This window comes from Copadichromis virginalis, linkage group LG8 (assembly GCF_057382275.1).
Source record: "Copadichromis virginalis isolate Kocher_CV1m ecotype Utaka linkage group LG8, C_Virginalis_male_GT1.1, whole genome shotgun sequence".
NCBI classification, from domain to species: domain Eukaryota; kingdom Metazoa; phylum Chordata; class Actinopteri; order Cichliformes; family Cichlidae; genus Copadichromis; species Copadichromis virginalis.
Window position 1 is genome coordinate 31284002 of NC_140625.1, and position 18522 is coordinate 31302523.

Consider the following 18522-nt stretch of genomic DNA (forward strand, 5'->3'; position numbering starts at 1 on the left):
AGACTAAACTAAAGAATTTAAATTATGTGGCCTTGGGCTGCACATATAAGCCAAATGAGGTGCCTTAAGCCTCTGCATTTCTGATTTCATCTATTCACAAAAGAGAAAGTCATTTTTGTTGTACATCTCATAATTGATTAAATAACACATTTCTGTATTTTGAATAATTTTACACCTTGCTTTTCTTCATTAGATGAGGCTTGTTACACTGCCCTTGTAGTGTTAACACACCTGCTCCCACCAGTTGGTGCCAGTCGTTGCAGCCTTAAATCAGCTATAACGCACTTGGTTGTTCTTGCACTGATATGTATTCAGTGAGGTTCACACAGTATTTACCTGAGGAAAGCATTTGTCTAAACCTCACTGAATACTTCTCTAAAAATCTATCTTTATCTTCCCCATAGGGCTGGGCGATATGACCCAAAATTCATATCTCGATATTTTTTAGCTGGATGGCGATATAAGATATATATCTCGATATATTTTTTTAAAGCCATAAAGTAAGAACAAAAAGAGAGTTCTTAGTCAAAGCTGTGTCCCAGATGTCACACAGGCACTTTTATTAACATAGAGCAGATGTACATAAAATTTGCTCAAAAATAAATTATGAGCATTTATTAAATAATAATGCTCCATAAATAAAAGAAAACAATGTTGTTTTTGTGCATAACAAAAAGCTCACAATTGTGCAGTCAAAATGTAAACTAATAGACGCTGAGCACAATAACAAAGACAGATTTCACAGCTGCTCTGTTCCCAACTTGTACTGCGTGACTGACAGCATTGAGTTTGAAATCCGCTTCGCAACCACGTCTCTTAACAGGTGCCATTTATGGTCCTTATACACAGTAGGGTAATATTACGTTGAAGCACAGTACGTATCACTCCGCGAGGCTCAGCCGCAATGCTCCGACAATCCATCAAGCGGTGCAGCTCCGTAGCTTACCAAAGTCGTACTCAAACATTTGTGACAGATTGCTGAGCGCCGTGTACCACATAAAATCGGTTCGCGGCCATCAAGCACAACCAGAATTCATACATAAGGCGCGCTATCAACTTTTGAGAAAATGAAAGGATTTTAGTCCGTGCAGCACCTCTGGGCTGCATGGTGTTAGCGTGGTTAGCTCGTTAGCGTGGTTAGCTAGCTAACACGTTGACGCCGTCCAGCCCCACGCACGGGGCGATGCGCAGTAACTCGTTAACGGAGATTTGCCGTGTCCATCTTGTCGCTTCCTGCAGGTGAAGCGATGGGGGAGGAGGGGGAGTTGTATTCAGTGAAGGAGAGGCGAGGCTGAGTAACGTTGCGTAAAGACAAAAGTGGACGAAAGAGAGGCAAACTTGCGGCTCCACAAGTATAATTATAACGTAACATAGACTATATCGATATAAAGGATATTGTCACATCTTATATCTCGTATAAAAATATATCGATATTTTTTAAAAACTCGATATATCGCCCAGCTCTACTTCCCCATCTCCAAGCCTTTGCAGTGATCCTGAAGCATCATCCACAACACACCAACCCCAGCCGATATGCATCGGGGATCTAAACAGTGCAACCAGGCAGTACGTCATTGTTGCCAAGAATGACAAAGCAACCATTCCTCTGAATGATGGCCAGACGTGTGCTGTGGATAAGCTTTTCAAACTGTATTGGGTCCTTGTCCTATCCAGCACCGCTTGGCTCCGTCTTCACCTTCTTTGAGTTTGTCTATGACCCGCCACTGTCCACCCAAAGGAAAACCAAAGTACTGGAGCTGATTGCACAGATTAAAGGATGCAAGTAAAATGTTCACCTGTCCAAAATGTAGAGAGTCTCTGTTCACAGAGGTGAGAAACCTCATTTGGCATCTTCGTCAAATTCACTGCTTATGAGATGGACTAAACTTGAAAATTATATGTAGCCAAGATGGCTGCCCAAGGATGTATTATAACTTAAATTCATTTTCAAAGCACCTGCATAGATCTCATTCTACTTCATCTTCAGTGGATGCTGACTCAGTTCAACCTTCTTACCAAGGAGAGACATCAAACTGTTCAGTTGAAACTGATGATCTAGTAGTTCCTGATGTTTTGGAGATGCCCGGTGATGTAGCAGGTGCAGTATCAAAGTTAAAAAACTATACTGATCTTGGTGAATGTGCTGCTTCTTTTGTGGCACAGATGTATGCCTCATCAAATATTACTTTAACAGATGTTACAAGAAGTGTAAACTGTACAAAGGAGTTGCTTGAGAAAACTGTAGACTGTTTGCAACAGTCAACTGCTGCTTTGTTGAGTAGCTTGGATGTACCACAAGACAGCGAGGCTGTTCAAGCATTAATGAAGGAGTTTGAAAGTGCTAAAAATATATTTGAAGATGTAGACACAACATAAAAGGAATTCATTCACTTTGTGGCTACCTTGTAAGTTTCTCTGCAAACAAATTCTGTCAGTTTTGCATGATTGACAAAGCAGATGCACAGCTGATATTGTCATGGTCCTGGGTCAGTGACCCAGCGCTTTTAGTTTGTATTCACTTTCTAGTTGATGATGATGATGATGATGGTTTGAGTTCTATGTGTTATATTCAGTCTGCCTTTGAGTCTGCGTCTGTGCCTCTGTCTATGATGTCACCCCATCTGTTTGTGAATCTGTCTGTTTAGTTCAATGTCTTGTCTGGTTCCATGTGTCTAGGGTTTCCTGTTTTACTTTGTAGGTCTGCCTCGTTATGCCCATTAGTTCCAGCTGTGTCCCCTCCTGTGTGCCATTTCCTGATTACCTGGTGTGTGTATTTATAGTTGGTGTCTGCCTGTGCTCCTCGTGGCGTCGTCTGTGTTCCTCTGTGTTCCTCCGTGTCAGTCTGTTACCCTGTGTTCCACGGTGTCCTGTTCCTCGTCTGCGTCTCTCTGCTTCTCATCCCGTTGTCATATGCTCCCAGGTCTGTTATTTTTAGTTCTCCCAGTTTAGGTGTCTTTAGTTGTTTGCTATGCCCCACTGTTTGTTTGCCACTACACCTCTGTAAATAAAACCACCGGTATCTCATCCACTGCCTGCATCTTGGGTCCTCCTTCTAAATCCACACGGCTCACCTCGGCAGCCGTGACAGTACGAACCGGCCACTATGGACCCAGCAGCATTCAACCCGCCCAAGGAGCTCCGGGAGGACATTGTTTACTCCGTGGACAAATTAATCAACGCGTGGCTGGAGCACGAGGGGAGAGAATTTCGCCAAGCCGTGGCTAATCGGCTACAGCGCTTGGTTTCTGGTCTCCCCTGGCTGCTCAGCTCACTTCACCCGCTCGCACAGAATTTCATTCTGAATGGACTCCGTCTTCACCCCCCGGCTGCTACCACCCACCCTGCAGCTCATGCTTCACTGCCCAGTCCGACGGAGGGTGTTCTGCCCGGCCCGTCAACCCAGCCTTCGAGGGGGAAACGGCGCTCACGCTGCCGACGCTCCTCGCCACAGTCGGACCTGGGGATTTCCGAGCAGCCAGCTGTGGTGAGTGGACAGGACAGTATTGTTGGTCTGAACTGTGGGACCGTTTACTCAGGGGTGATGTTCTGTACGGCACAGGACAAAAACTGTTTAGAAGCTCAGTTGGCCGCCCGGCCAGAAGCTCAGTTGGCCGCCCGGCCAGAAGCTCAGTTGGCCGCCCGGCCAGAAGCCCAGTCGCCACCTCCGCCACATTCAGCCTCACAATCCATAGCTCAATTACAGTCACAGCCAGACTTATTACAAACCCTGTTACAATCCATGGCCCAGTCAGTAGCCCGGTTAGCAGAAGAATCATTAGCTTTATCCTCAGTTCAGCAGTCACCAGCCCTGCATCCTGTGTCAGTTGCTCCACTACCTGTTCAGCCATCACCTTCACCTACTCCTCCTGTACAGCAAGCCATGTCAGTCCAACCCATAACGGACAGTTCAACAACTCCGTACTCCAAGCAGAGAGACAAACCCAAGAACAATGTCAACATTCCTCAAAGGCTGGCCAGTTCTGAGACTGAGATGCACTCCAGGGCCTCCCCAGAGGCTGGGTTTCAGCCCCCATTAGACTCTGGACCCCTGGAGTTTAAGAAGCCAGCTGAGGACTGCACAGAGCTGTCGCTGCCTGAGCAGGGTCAATGCTCTGCGCAGCTGCAGGCCGCTATGTGTTTGCCAGAGGCCCCGCGCCTGCTGGTTCTGTTCTGTCCCTGCCAGAGGTCCCCGCGCCTGCTGGTTCTGTTCTGTCCCCGCGCCTGCTGGTTCTGTTCTGTCCCCGCGCCTGCTGGTTCTGTTCTGTCCCTGCCAGAGGTCCCCGCGCCTGCTGGTTCTGATGCATTCCTGCCAGAGGCCCGTGTGCCTGCTGGTTCTGATCTGTCTCTGCCAGAGGTCCCCGCGCCTGCTGGTTCTGTTGCGTTCCTGCCAGAGGCCCGTGTGCCTGCTGGTTCTGTTGCGTTCCTGCCAGAGGCCCGTGTGCCTGCTGGTTCTGTTCAGTCTCTGCCAGAGGTCTCCGCACCTGCTGGTTCTGTTCTGTGTGTGCCAGGGGCTCCAGTGCCCACTGGTTCTGAGACTGTTTTTGCTGGGGGGCCCGAGGAGCCCGTCCAGCCATCTGCCTGGTCAGCTGGGGGGCCCGAGGAGCCCGTCCAGCCATCTACCTGGTCAGCTGGGGGGCCCGAGGAGCCCGTCCAGCCCTCAGCTGCAGTCCCATCACCAGCTGCAGTCTCATCACCAGCTGCAGTCTCATTACTCTCGCCTGGTCCAGCTTCCGCTTCCTCATCAGCATCGCCTGGTCCAGCATCTGGTCCAGCATCTGCTTCAGCATCGCCTGGTCCAGCATCTGCTTCATCCTCATCAGCTGCTTCGTCTGGTCCAGCCACCGCTTCATCCTCATCAGCTGCTTCGTCTGGTCCAGCCACCGCTTCATCCTCATCAGCTGCTTTGCCTGGTCCAGCCACCGCTTCATCCTCATCAGCTGCTTTGCCTGGTCCGGCTTCAGCATCCTCATCAGCTGCTTTGCCTGGTCCGGCCTCAGCATCCTCATCAGCTGCTTTGCCTGGTCCGGCCTCAGCATCCTCATCAGCTGCTTTGCCTGGTCCGGCCTCAGCATCCTCATCAGCTGCTTTGCCTGGTCCGGCCTCAGCATCCTCATCAGCCTCGTCTGGTCCAGCCTCTGCTTCAGCCTCGTCTGGTCCAGCCTCTGCTTCAGCCTCGTCTGGTCCAGCCTCTGCATCATCGTCTGGTCCAGCCTCTTCCTCCTCGTCTGGTCCAGCCTCTTCCTCCTCGTCTGGTCCAGCCTCTTCCTCCTCGTCTGGTCCAGCCTCCGCTTCAGCTTCCTCCTCGTCTGGTCCAGCCTCCGCTTCAGCTTCCGCCTCGTCTGGTCCAGCCTCCGCTTCAGCTTCCGCCTCGTCTGGTCCAGCCTCCGCTTCACCTGGGGCTGCAGGGGCCACGCAGCCTTCAGGTCCCCTACTACCACCTCCACATCGTCGGTCATCTGCCTGGCCGCCTGTTGGGCATCTCCGCCACCGTGGACGCCCTCCTGAACGCCGCCACTGCCTTCCACGTGGCCGGCCTCCGGACTTGTTTCCACGCCGCTGTTGCCGTCCGCACGGTCGGCCCCCAGAACTGTTTCCACGCCGCTGTTGCCGTCCGCACGGTCGGCCCCCAGAACTGTTTCCACGCCGCTGTTGCCGTCCGCACAGCCGGCCCCCAGAACTGTTTCCGCGCCACTGCCTACTGCGTGGCCGGCATCCGGACCTGCCCCGCTGCCATTCGCATGGTCGGCCTCCTGAACTTGGCCATCTGGGCCTTTTTGGACTCTGTCCCTCCGTCCTGGGCCCCCTCCGCCCGCCCTGGTTGGGTCGTTTTCTGTTTTGCTTTGGGCGGGTTTTGTGTTTCTGTTGGGCTGCCTGGAGCCAGCCCTTGAGGGGGGGGTACTGTCATGGTCCTGGGTCAGTGACCCAGCGCTTTTAGTTTGTATTCACTTTCTAGTTGATGATGATGATGATGATGATGATGGTTTGAGTTCTATGTGTTATATTCAGTCTGCCTTTGAGTCTGCGTCTGTGCCTCTGTCTATGATGTCACCCCATCTGTTTGTGAATCTGTCTGTTTAGTTCAATGTCTTGTCTGGTTCCATGTGTCTAGGGTTTCCTGTTTTACTTTGTAGGTCTGCCTCGTTATGCCCATTAGTTCCAGCTGTGTCCCCTCCTGTGTGCCATTTCCTGATTACCTGGTGTGTGTATTTATAGTTGGTGTCTGCCTGTGCTCCTCGTGGCGTCGTCTGTGTTCCTCTGTGTTCCTCCGTGTCAGTCTGTTACTCTGTGTTCCACGGTGTCCTGTTCCTCGTCTGCGTCTCTCTGCTATTCATCATCCGTTGTCATATGCTCCCAGGTCTGTTATTTTTAGTTCTCCCAGTTTAGGTGTCTTTAGTTGTTTGCTATGCCCCACTGTTTGTTTGCCACTACACCTCTGTAAATAAAACCACCGGTATCTCATCCACTGCCTGCATCTTGGGTCCTCCTTCTAAATCCACACGGCTTGCCTCGGCAGCCGTGACAGATATATGATGAAGACAAAGTTGAGTTGCACACCAAAGACAGTTATCAGGAACATGTCAGCCTAAACGAACCAAGCAAGTGTGAAAGAGGACTCCTCTCTGAATAACCTTCACTAATTTCATGCAACAGAAAACATAAATGTTGATATCATGCATGATATACTTGAAGGTGTAGCCCCTTTAGGGGTTAAATTAATGCTTCACCATTTCATTTATGAGGAGAAGCTCGGTGCTCTCTGTCAGCTTACTGTTAGCAGAGCGAGTGACATCTCTGAAAACATCTGAGCACAAACATGTTCTATGTTGACAACCTGACCAGACGTGAAGATTACGGCGCGACATTCGCGGCTAAAACCCTGTTAAAAGTGTAGCTGGTGACAGAAAAACGGGTATTTTAAAACTTTACACCACCAACATTGCTGCCTGTGATTTGAAATGCATTATGGGATACCTGGCTGCCCCAAGTCCACACAAGCAATCGATTATCTAGGATCGACCTGTCTTGACTTATTTTGCACGGCAGCCAATCAAAATCACTCTCTTCCACAGCATGTCTTTTATCCTGTCTTCCTTCTCTCACCCCAACCAATCACAGCAGATGGCCCCGCCCCTCCCTGAGCCTGGTTCTGCCGGAGGTTTCTTCCTGTTAAAAGGGAGTTTTTCCTTCCCACTGTCGCCAAAGTGCTGCTCATAGGGGGTCATATGATTGTTGGGTTTTTCTCTGTATCTATAAGATAAGATAAGATAAGATAAGATAAGATAAGATAACCTTTATTAGTCCCACACGTGGGAAATTTGTTTTGTCACAGCAGGAAGTGGACAGTGCAAAAGTTATGACGCAAAAATTTGAATACAATAAGAATAAATACAGTACACAGCTGTACAGAATAGAATAAAATAATATACTATATACAGTAGAATAAAATAGAATAAAAATATACAATAAGATAAAAATAGAATACGAATGCTATATACAACTGAGTAAAAATACAACGATGACAGAAAGGATTGTTGCACTTAGTGTTATTGCACATGTATGGATGTGTGTGCTTGTTCAGTTAAAGTCTTTGTTGTGGAGTCTGACAGCAGTGGGGAGGAAAGACCTGCGAAATCTCTCCGTCCCACACCGTGGGTGCCGCAGTCTCCCACTGAAGGAGCTGCTCAGTGCTGTCACAGTCTGCTGCATGGGGTGGGAGACGTTGTCCAACAGGGATGACAGCTTAGCCGCCGTTCTCCTGTCACTCACCACCTCCACTGGGTCCAGAGGGCATCCTAGAACAGAGCTGGCCCTTCGGACCACCCTGTTCAGTCTCTTCCTGTCCCCAGCAGAGATGCTGCCGCCCCAGCAGACCACACCATAAAAGATAGCAGAAGCCACCACAGAGTCATAGAAGGTCTTCAGGAGTGGGCCCTCCACCCCAAACGACCTGAGCCTTGAGGCGACTTATGTTGTGATTTGGCGCTATATAAATAAAATTGAATTGAATTGAATTAGATGCTCTCGATAGGACTAACGTACAGCCACATCAGTTGCCTCAGTCTGTTTAACAGGATGCAGTGACCAATGATTCAACAGCCCAAGAATATACAAGCTGAGAGCTCAGCATCCACTTCTGCTCTCTAGTGGTCTAAACTCAGACTGGAATCTAAAAAATGTGAATGGTGAACACTGACTGCTTTCCATGACTTCTTTAAAAAATCTTCTTTAAACGCATCGTAGCAAACACGTAACAGCTGCACACACAGGACTGGCTCAGAGGAGCAAGGGATTGTGGGAAGAAAATTAACTAATGCCTTTGAGAAATCTTCTCAGTCTCTCTCTCTCTCACACACACACACACACACACACGCACTCACACACACACACACACACTCACACACACTCACACACACACACACACACACACACACACACACACACACTCAGGCTAATCAAACACAGCTGAAAGACGCGGCACTGTAATGAGCTGCTTTACATTTTATAAAGGCTGATGAATCTGTTATTTTGCACACAGCAGCAGAAACACAGTGAAACATCTGAGACTGACTAACACTGGTACACATTTAACTTCCCTAAACTTTTTTGAATTATTATGTGATTTTCTTTTTTCTTTTTGAGGGACTATAGCAGTCAAAGTAAGAAGACTGTGATCAGCAGCAGATGCTAATAAAATCAGTCACACACTGCAGCTACCTGATGTCAGACAGAAACTGTGGAAAAATATTTGTTTTCATACTCCTCAGTGGACGATAGACTCCCCACTGCTGTTTATTATCTGTTTTGAGTCTGTGAGGCTGTTAGTCACTTTATTTTCAGTAATGACACGCTGAGCTGCAGATTTGTTTCGCTGCTGCAAAAAACCAGAACAGATACACAGCGTCAAATCGAGTACGGCTGGATTTTAATAAGCAAAATGAAAAATACACAACAGCAGTGATGAGCAGCTGAAAAACAGATGAACGCAGCCAGAAGAGGAGACACATAACAAGCTGTTCAATATCACCACACCTGCAGAGATCTGCACAACAGGGCTGTTCGATATGACAATATATATTGGATGATGATATGAAAACATCTATCATTTCATATTATATGCTATCGTTTGTTTCGTGGTGTTACAAAATAAACCGTTTACAGTACTATTTTTTCATGGTTTTGACGGTCACTGTAGTGGCTGTATTAAAGTTCTCTTTTTCTCTTATATTTACCATATTTGTACCCTAATTTCTTTCGGGATTAATAAAGTATTCTGATTCTGATTTCCCGGACTACAGAGCGCACCTGAATATTAGCCGCACAAGCTAAAATCAGGGGAAAATCCTGTTTTGTACATACATTAGCAGCACCTGACTAAAAGCTGCAGGTGTTTCAATGCTGACTTATCATATGTAAGAGAATATGCACAAAGCGAATTGTCAGGAAAGAGATGGCTGTTTGGAGACACACCCCTTTTATTAATATTTTGAAAAACAAGTTATGGGTACATATTTGCATAACTTTTTAGTAGAGCTGGGCGATATATCGAGTTTTTAAAACATATCGATATATTTTTATACGAGATATAAGATGTGACAATATCCTTTATATCGATACAGTCTATGTTACGTTATAATTATAGTTGTGGAGCCGCAAGTTTGCCTCTCTTTCGTCCACTTTTGTCTCTACGCAACGTTACTCCGCCTCGCCTTCACTGAAGACAACTCCCCCTCCTCCCCCATCGCTTCACATGCAGGCAGCGACAAGACGGACACGGCAAATCTCCGTTAACGAGTTACTGCGCATCGCCCCATGCGTGGGGCTGGACGGCGTCAACGTGCTAACGAGCTAAACATGCTAACGAGCTAACCGCGCTAACGAGCTAACAGCGCTAACCCTAAAGTCCTTTCATTCTCTCAAAAGTTGATAGCGCGCCTTATGTATGAATTCTGGTTGTGCTTGATGGCCGCGAACCGATTTTATGTGGTACACGGCGCTCAGCAATCTGTCAAAAATGTTTGAGTACGACTTTGGTAAGCTACGGAGCTGCACCGCTTGATAGATTGTCGGCGCATTACGGCTACCGAAGAGCTTCGCGGAGTGATACGTACTGTGCTTCAACGTAATATTACCTTGTGTGTGTATAAGGACCATAAATGGCACCTGTAAGAGTCGTGGTTATGAAGCGGATTTCAAACTCCAGGCTGTCAGTCACACAGTAAAACTTGGGAACAGAGCAGCTGTGAAATCTGTCTGTCTTTGTTATTACGCTCAGCGTCTTTTAGTTTACATTTTGACTGCACAATTGTGAGCTCTTTGTTTAGCACAAAAACAACCTTGTTTTCTTTTATTTATGGAGCATTATTATTTAATAAATGCTCATAATTTAATTTTGAGTAATTTTTCATGTACATCTGTGCTGTATGTTAATAAAAGTGCCTGTGTGACATCTGGGACACAGCTTTGACTAAGAACTCTCTTTTTGTTCTTACTTTATGGCTTAAAAAAAATATATCGAGATACATATCTTATATCGCCATCCAGCTAAAAAATATCGAGATATAAATTTTGGGTCATATCGCCCAGCCCTACTTTTTAGGTATATGTACAAGTAGCGGTAATTACAAGTACGAAACATGTACTGTGCTTCATAAATGAGTAACAAATGTAGTACATAACAATAACCTACAGCACACCAGAAAAATAGATCCGGACTACCTTTTAGGCTCAGGTTCAGCGACACGGCTTTAACAAGAAGAAAAGTCAGTCATTCACCATCTTTCTTTTCTTCCTGCACTGAAACCACCAAAGTCCTCTTCTCCAGTGTCGGACACGAACAGGCTCAGGATGGCTTCGTCATCCACTCTCCGCTTCTCTCCTTTGTTGTCACTTACAAAACCAAACAAATCCTCGTTGTCAGAGTCGAACACCCTCAGAAGGGCCGTGGCGGTGTCCTCCTCTCCACCATGCAGCAGTCCAGCCCTTCAAAATCCGTTGGTGATCGTGGATGTTTTCACACTTTTCCACGCTGTCAGGTTCCACCGGTGGAGTTGGGCATAACTTGCTTTTCGCAAGTTTATCGCCGCTGGTCATCCACGCCTCCCGCTGAACGCGTAGCGCTACTTTGAAGTTTGTTTTTCGAGCTACTTGTACAGCACTATGTTGCCTGGCGGATGGACATGTGACCAACATACCACTCTTGAACCCCGATACTGTGTGTCTGATCACATGCCCTTCCGCCAGCCAACGTAGTGCCGTACAACAGCGGAACAAACAAAACAAATCCTCTTACGATATGACAAAAATCACGGACAATCCATAGAAAAGCCGCACCTGACTAAAAGCCGCAGGGTTCAAAGCTTGTGCAAAAAGTAGCGGCTTATAGCCCGACAATTACGGTACTATAACCACACTACGGATAGACAAGTGACTCTTTTTATGCGCTGTCATTAGCAACAACGACGGTAAAACCATTGTGTGGCTCCACCATCCTCTTGTTTATTTTCCACATAAACCTTTCACAATAAAGCTCAAGATCCTGTTAAGATTTTCCAAATAAACTGAAATGGTGACAAACAGAAGGACCAGTCAAAACAAATCGAGGACCTTATTCCTAAACGAGGGCCTACCTCTGTAGCATGGACATGGTTTGTTTATGAAAAGTCTGACGCAGACCAGAAAACTGAGCTATGCAAATTATGGTGCAAACTGGCCTCAGACTCAAACAGGACAAGCCTCTTGTACCACCTATGAAAGAAAAAAAACCCACTCGACTCCAGGTAAACGACGCCCAGCTGAAAACACTTCACATGAGTCGAGCTGGCCGAGATTCAGCGAATTAACAGGAAATGTCAAATTTTTGTGATATATATCGTTGTCAGGACGATATACGTCTTATTTAGGGATATGAGATTTTGGTCATATCGCACAGCCCTACTGCACAATCAGAATCACAGCATGGAACCAGAACCTGAACTTGCTATGGTGTCACAACCAGATCCTGTTATCAATAGATTATACGATTATCTTATTTGATTTACTCTGACTGCAGACAGGAAACACACAGCATTGTAAACAGGAAGTGGCTTTACCACGTGATCCATATACAGCTTATGAAATTAGCGAAAGCAGCAATTGTGACTCCACCAACACACTAATTACACAATGAGGATCAAATCAGACTCACCTGATGGAGGAAGAGCTGTGGGGAGAGGGAGAGGAGACAAAGACAGCAGGTGTAGTGGGAGCGAGGAAGAAGAAGAGTCTTCAGGTTCGACATCTCTTGTCTTTGTGTTGTCTCTCCTGATGTGATCTGCACACAGAATAAGAAATGGATGCTTCTGATCTTCATCAGTGTATTGAAGAATATTTCACGAAGCCTAAAAACTGAGTGTCCACATGTCTTCTGCTCTTTCTGCTTAGTAAATAGATTTTATTCAAGCTCGACAGGAACAGCTGAGAAGAGTTTGTATGTATGAGTTCAAATGCTGAACTGATTTCCAATGAATAAAAAAGAGGGTTGACAGTGAGGGTGTAAGCAGTCACTTCAGATTAAACATTCATCCATCTTCTTCCGCTTATCCAGGGCCGGGTCGCCCAAGCAGAGAAGCCCAGACCTCCCTCTCCCCAGCCACCTCCTCCAGCTTGTACGGGGGAACACCAAGGCGTTCCCAGGCCAGCTAAGAGATATAATCTCTCCAGCGTGTCCTGGGTCTGCCCCGGGGCCTCCTCCCGGTGGGACATGCCCGGAAAACCTCGCCCAGGAGGCGCCCAGGAGGCGCCCAGGAGGCATCCTTGTCAGATGCCCGAACCACCTCAGCTGACTCCTTTCGATGTGGAGCAGCAGCTCTACTCTGAGCCCCTCCTATATGGTCGAACTTCTCACCCTATCTCTGAGGCAGAGGCCAGTCACCCTTCGGAGGAAGCTCATATATTGTAAGGTAGACCCTACAATAATACTTCTTAGCACAACAACACCCTGAATCTAAATTGATAAATCAAAAGAACTAGTCGCATGAAAAACAAATGAATAAATTTCAGATTGATACCGGCTTCAATGAAGTAAACAATCATTGAAATAATTAGAGAGAAATCTGTCATCACTGAGGCTCCATATGGAAACCCCCGCAATCAGCCATTATAAGTGGCTGATATCATTGTGGCTTAACTGAAGTTTCATGTAGTTACACTTTTAATGAAGATCTGTGTGCTTGTGGCATGGTTATATTTCAGCAGATCAGTCCGCCTCCACGAGTTTGCGCTCCTTTCAGGAAAACACTGACCTAAATCTGTTGACGGCAGCACCATTGCAGCGACAATAAAACATCTGTGGAAGGATATTTGATGCAGCACAATGCTCGCAAGATACCAACCCCCATGTTGCTCTCCGATGCATCCACCGGAGTATGAATGTGTGTGACTGTTAGATAGTAAGCACTTAGAGACAGCATAGACAAAAAAGTGCTGGTGTGAATGGGTGAATGGTGAGTGCTCAGCCAGAGTAGAAAAGCGCTAGATAAGAACCAGTCCATTTACAGTCCGATGAATGATAAGGTTAGAAATTATTTTAACAACACATGCTCACTGTTGCAGACATTACATTTTTTAGTTTTCAGCTGTTTTTCATTTCCTCTCCACATTCAGCAGAGCAGAATTTCCTGCGGAGGTTTCCATCTGTGAGCATGTTGTGTCAATCTGAGACAAATCAATCTTGACAAACTATAAACTGAAGAGAAACCGAGCTCCTGCCAGAAAACATCAACAACACGAACACACACCCACGTTTGACTAAATAAAAGCTAATTTAATCTGCATTTGTTGGCTTCCAAAAGCCTCTGACTGCATCTGAACATCGTCTCAAACAAATGAACTCAGAGGATTTAGACAAGAGAAACACATCTGTGTCTATTTCAGTGATGCAGACTCAGGCTGCAGTCAGTCAATAACCTGTTCCTGCACCCCTGAGTTTATTCTTTAAGGCAGCAGCTGTTCTCAGGAAGCTCCTCACAAACAGCAGATAAAAATATAAAGACACACAACACAGACCTCTTAAAATGTCAATGCAACAAACCATCTGCAGATGATCATGCTACAAGTTGCAGGAAGAAATTTCAGCAGGAGATGATGTAGAAACATAATGCCACATTATACAATAAAAGAGGGACATTAACAACTCAGTATTCATTTGAAAAGTGCAATGCAATAACGTAAAAAACTGCACCACAGGTGAAAGTTGAAGTAATTTTGATATTACTTCATTCAGAATATTTATGAATTCTGTTCTCTTGGCCTGAGCTGTGTCAGACTTAAAAAGTTTCCTGGCCTTTCTTTTTTACTGAACTTTTGCTAAATAATTTTCCTGGTGCTGGGGTTTCGGAAGTAGCCGGTAAGATCCCAGAGATTATAAAGAACCAACCCAAGTTGAACCAGTCTATTTGGGGACAAATGATATCTGATATCAAAAGACGGAGGGGGTTGGTTTCGTCCACCTACACAGCTTGATTGCCTGGATGTTATCAGTCTGTAGAGACTACAAGGTGGCTATTATAAATAACATTAACTTGCTTCTGGAGCACAGAGGGCTTTACTGGAGGGATGGTATATGGATGGTATGGTAACATAACCAAGTTGGTTCCTGCATGTTGATGGCAAACATATCTTATGGTTTACAGCAGCGGTCTCCAACCTTTTTTGCGCCACGGACCGGTTTATGTCCGACAATATTTTTACGGACCGGCCTTTAAGGTGTCGCGGATAAATACAACGAAATAAAACCAGTACCGGTACAAAAAGAAAAAAGATGTGTTCATAACACAGGAAAAGACCCATGGAAACCCTGAAAATGTGAATTTCACACCCAAGCCTCAACTCTCGCAGCCCGGTACCAAACGACTCACGGACTGTTACTGGTCCGTGGCCCGGGGGTTGGGGACCGCTGGTTTATAGCACTCAAATGTTCCGCCTTTCTCTGGGTTATATATAACAACGGTTATATTGCCTAATCAATCACAGCACTAATCCTTTGGGTGACTGGTGCAGCTGTATGTGTCCAAGCCATTCTCAAACCATAACCCACTTACAATAGGCATGGACCTGCAAATTCAGACTTTACTTATTTTGGCTGAATTGTGGCAATAAACACCCAACTCAAACCACCAAGAGACTGTGTCTGGGCCCAGACCACCTAAACAAGAAAACAAACAAAGCCGTTTTCAACTGTACCAGGACAGTTAAATGTATCAGACATTAGACCTCTCTCTTCTAAGTCCTATTAGTAAATGATTTAACAAAAAGTACAGGCTGAGTTGAAGGCTGAGTGAATCTTTCACTCCAGCTTATTAATTAGCCAAAGACCGACACACAGTTTTACTTCAAAGCCTCAATCTTAGGGTGTTTAGTCCATAATACTCTGGTTCCTTTCTGGTTCATTCATTCGTCGTACTCTGGTTCACCCTGTATATTACTCTTTTGTGCAGATGCGAACACAGTATGCGCACTCGAGTGTGGCCTAAAACAACTGCACCAACGTCCTTTGGTGGAGGTGATTTTGGTCCAGAGGGGTTCATTCATGGTGTACATGTGATCTGAGCTGAACCAACTACCATGTGTACGCTGCAAGTTTGAGTTAAAAAACTTCCAGTAGCCACATCTGCTTTGTTACTATAGATATGCAAAGGTCTGTACAGGCTAGCAGCTAGCCACAAAGTAAATCCCGTAAGTTCTCCAATAGTCATAAAGACAACACCTTCTTCTTCAGTTTAGTTTATTTTTTTCATGTAAACAAACTAAAGCTACAAGTTTACAAACCTGTCAACTGATTTGTAAGTAAATGGACGATAATGCCTTAAGCTCCACCAGGCTAAGTGCGACACAGATGAGCTGTGCGTTTAGGCTGATAAAAAGTCCAAAAGACAAAACAGAAATCCAGTTAGCTAATGAGTTATATAGTCTACAGGGGAAAATGAAACCACATACAAAGGCAAACATGGAAACAGGTAACACTAGGGCATGCAAGCAGATATTTGGACCAGATAGCAACTGAACATACACAAAGGGGTGTTTGCGGCAGAGAGGAAACACCTGGGAAACACAGGTGAGATAAATACCAACAGAGACTAACCCAAAGTAAGAAATAAAGAAACAGTAAACGGCACATTCTAACATACAAACTTGATAATTGGATAAAAATAACACAGGGGAGGTGAGGTACACTAAATCAAAAACTCAGGTACTTAAATATAAACTTTAACATGAACAGAATCCAAAAGCTATACCAATACTAAGAAGACCTTGGACTATCAACACGAATAAACCAACCAGAAACTGCTAAAAGGAAAAAAGAAAAGAAAAACAGAGAAAAAGGAAAAGAATACAACAAACACAAACTCCCATGGTTCATTACTCATTTAGAAGATCGTTTAGCCTGGAGAAATAGTTTGCTGCTTTATAAGAAAGCCCTCCGCAAAGCCAGAACATCTTACTATTCATCACTGACTGAAGAAAATAAGAATCCAGGTTTCTCTTCAGCTCTGTAGCCAGGCTGGCAAACAGTCAGAGCGCTGTTGAGCCAACCATCCCTTTAACGTTAACTAGTAATGACTTCATGAACTTCTTCACAAATAAAATTTCAATCATTAGAGATAATTCTGAGAAGCTTCTTCAGTTCAGAACTGAAGAAGCTTCTCGGATGAGAGGTGAAACGTGTTCAAGCAACTTAAAGAAGTCCAGGTGTTTTTTTTCAAATGATCTTCTTATGGCCTCTGACAGTGGACTCATCTCTGTGCTTGTCCTGCTAGACCTCAGTGCAGCGTTCGATACTGTCGACCATAATATCCTATTAGAATAGAATAGAATAGAATAGAATAGAATTCAACTTTATTGTCATTGCACATGCACAGGTACAAGGCAACGAAATGCAGTTTGCATCCACCCAGAAGTGGTTTAGTGATATAGATATATTACAATATATATTAGCAATAATATAGATATGCAAGTATATTACAGAAATGGGTCTATTATGGTATGTTATAATGTACACGGTATGAAGTATGTTGTGAATATTCTATAACTATAAGTATGTACAGGCTGTAGTGAGTACAAGCTATGTACAGGATATGAACAGGATATAAATATGAAAAACTATACAGAATATGAAATAAATAACTTTACAGAATCTGAGATATACAGCTATACAGAAATGGGAACTATGCAAGTTGTAAACAGTTGTAGGATTAAAGATTATTGAATGTACAGAATGATTATTTACACAGAGCTATACAGTAGTGCAGTTAAGGTAAGTGAGGGTGTAGATAGTTTCTACAGAGGCTATATAAAGTGCTGGTGGTTGTGAGTGGTGGTTCACTCCATGTTATTATTGTGTGTTTGAGGGTACAGTTGTCCATTGTGGGTGTGTGTATGTTCAGTCCATGAGTTAACGTGGGTCAGATGTCAGGAGGCAGAGTTCAGGAATCTGACAGCTGTGGGGAAGAAGCTGTTCCGGTACCTGGTGGTCTTAGTCCGGAGGCTCCTGTAGCGCCTCCCAGAGGGCAGGAGGGTGAAGAGTCCATGTGATGGGTGACTGGGGTCTTTGATGATTTTCCCAGCCCTTTTCAGACACCGCTTCCTGTAGATGTCTTTTATGGCAGGAAGTGGTGCTCCGGCGATGCGCTGGGCAGTTTTCACGACCCTCTGCAACGCCTTCCGGTCCGAGGCAGAGCAGTTCCCGTACCAGACTGTTATACAGTTGGTCAGGATGCTCTCGATGGTGCAACGATAGAAGTTCACCAGGATGTCTGAGGACAGGTGGTTCTTCCTCAGAGTCCTCAAGAAGAAGAGGCGCTGGTGAGCCTTCTTGACCAGCTTGGAGCAGTTGGTCGTCCAGGTGAGATCCTCGGAGATGTGGACTCCCAGGAACTTGAAGCTGCTCACACGCTCCACAGCCGTCCCCTTAATGTGGATGGGTGGATGTGGGTCAGCATTCCTCCTGTAGTCCACGATGAGCTCCTTGGTCTTCTCGGTGTTATGCAGCAGGTTGTTTGTGTCGCACCACTCAGCCAGACGATCCACCTTCTCCCTGTAGGCGGCCTCATCGTTGTCACTGATGAGGCCAATCACCTTGGTGTCATCTGCAAAGTTAATGATGGTGTTGGAACCATCAGCAGGTCTGCAGTCGTGGGTGAAGAGGGAGTAGAGGAAAGGGCTCATCACACAGCCTTGTGGTACACCGGTGTTCATCGTGATTGTAGATGAGCAGCGGTTATCCAGCCGGACATGTTGGGGGCAGTTGGTCAGGAAGTCCAGTGACCATTTGCACATGAGGGAACTGATGCCCAGGTCTGTCAGTTTCCTGATGAGTTGTGAGGGGTGGATTGTATTGAACGCTGAACTTATTAGAGCGATTAGAACATGCTGTAGGTATTACAGGTACTGCACTGCAGTGGTTTGTATCATATCTATCTAATAGACTCCAGTTTGTGCATGTAAATGGAGAGTCCTCTTCACATACTGAGGTTAATTATGGAGTTC

At 45.7% G+C, this 18522-nt stretch overlaps 1 protein-coding gene across 3 annotated transcripts in view; it reads right to left on the bottom strand.

The window, feature by feature from the left end:
* The window catches only part of tcerg1l (transcription elongation regulator 1 like), a 94657-nt gene that overhangs the window by 66365 nt on the left and 9770 nt on the right, over positions 1-18522 (bottom strand). For all 3 annotated transcript variants that reach the window (XM_085467095.1, XM_085467093.1, XM_085467094.1), the window contains exon 5: positions 12185-12310. In XM_085467095.1, coding sequence (XP_085323221.1) covers positions 12185-12310 — 126 coding nt within the window. The remainder of the gene's footprint in view (positions 1-12184; positions 12311-18522) is intronic.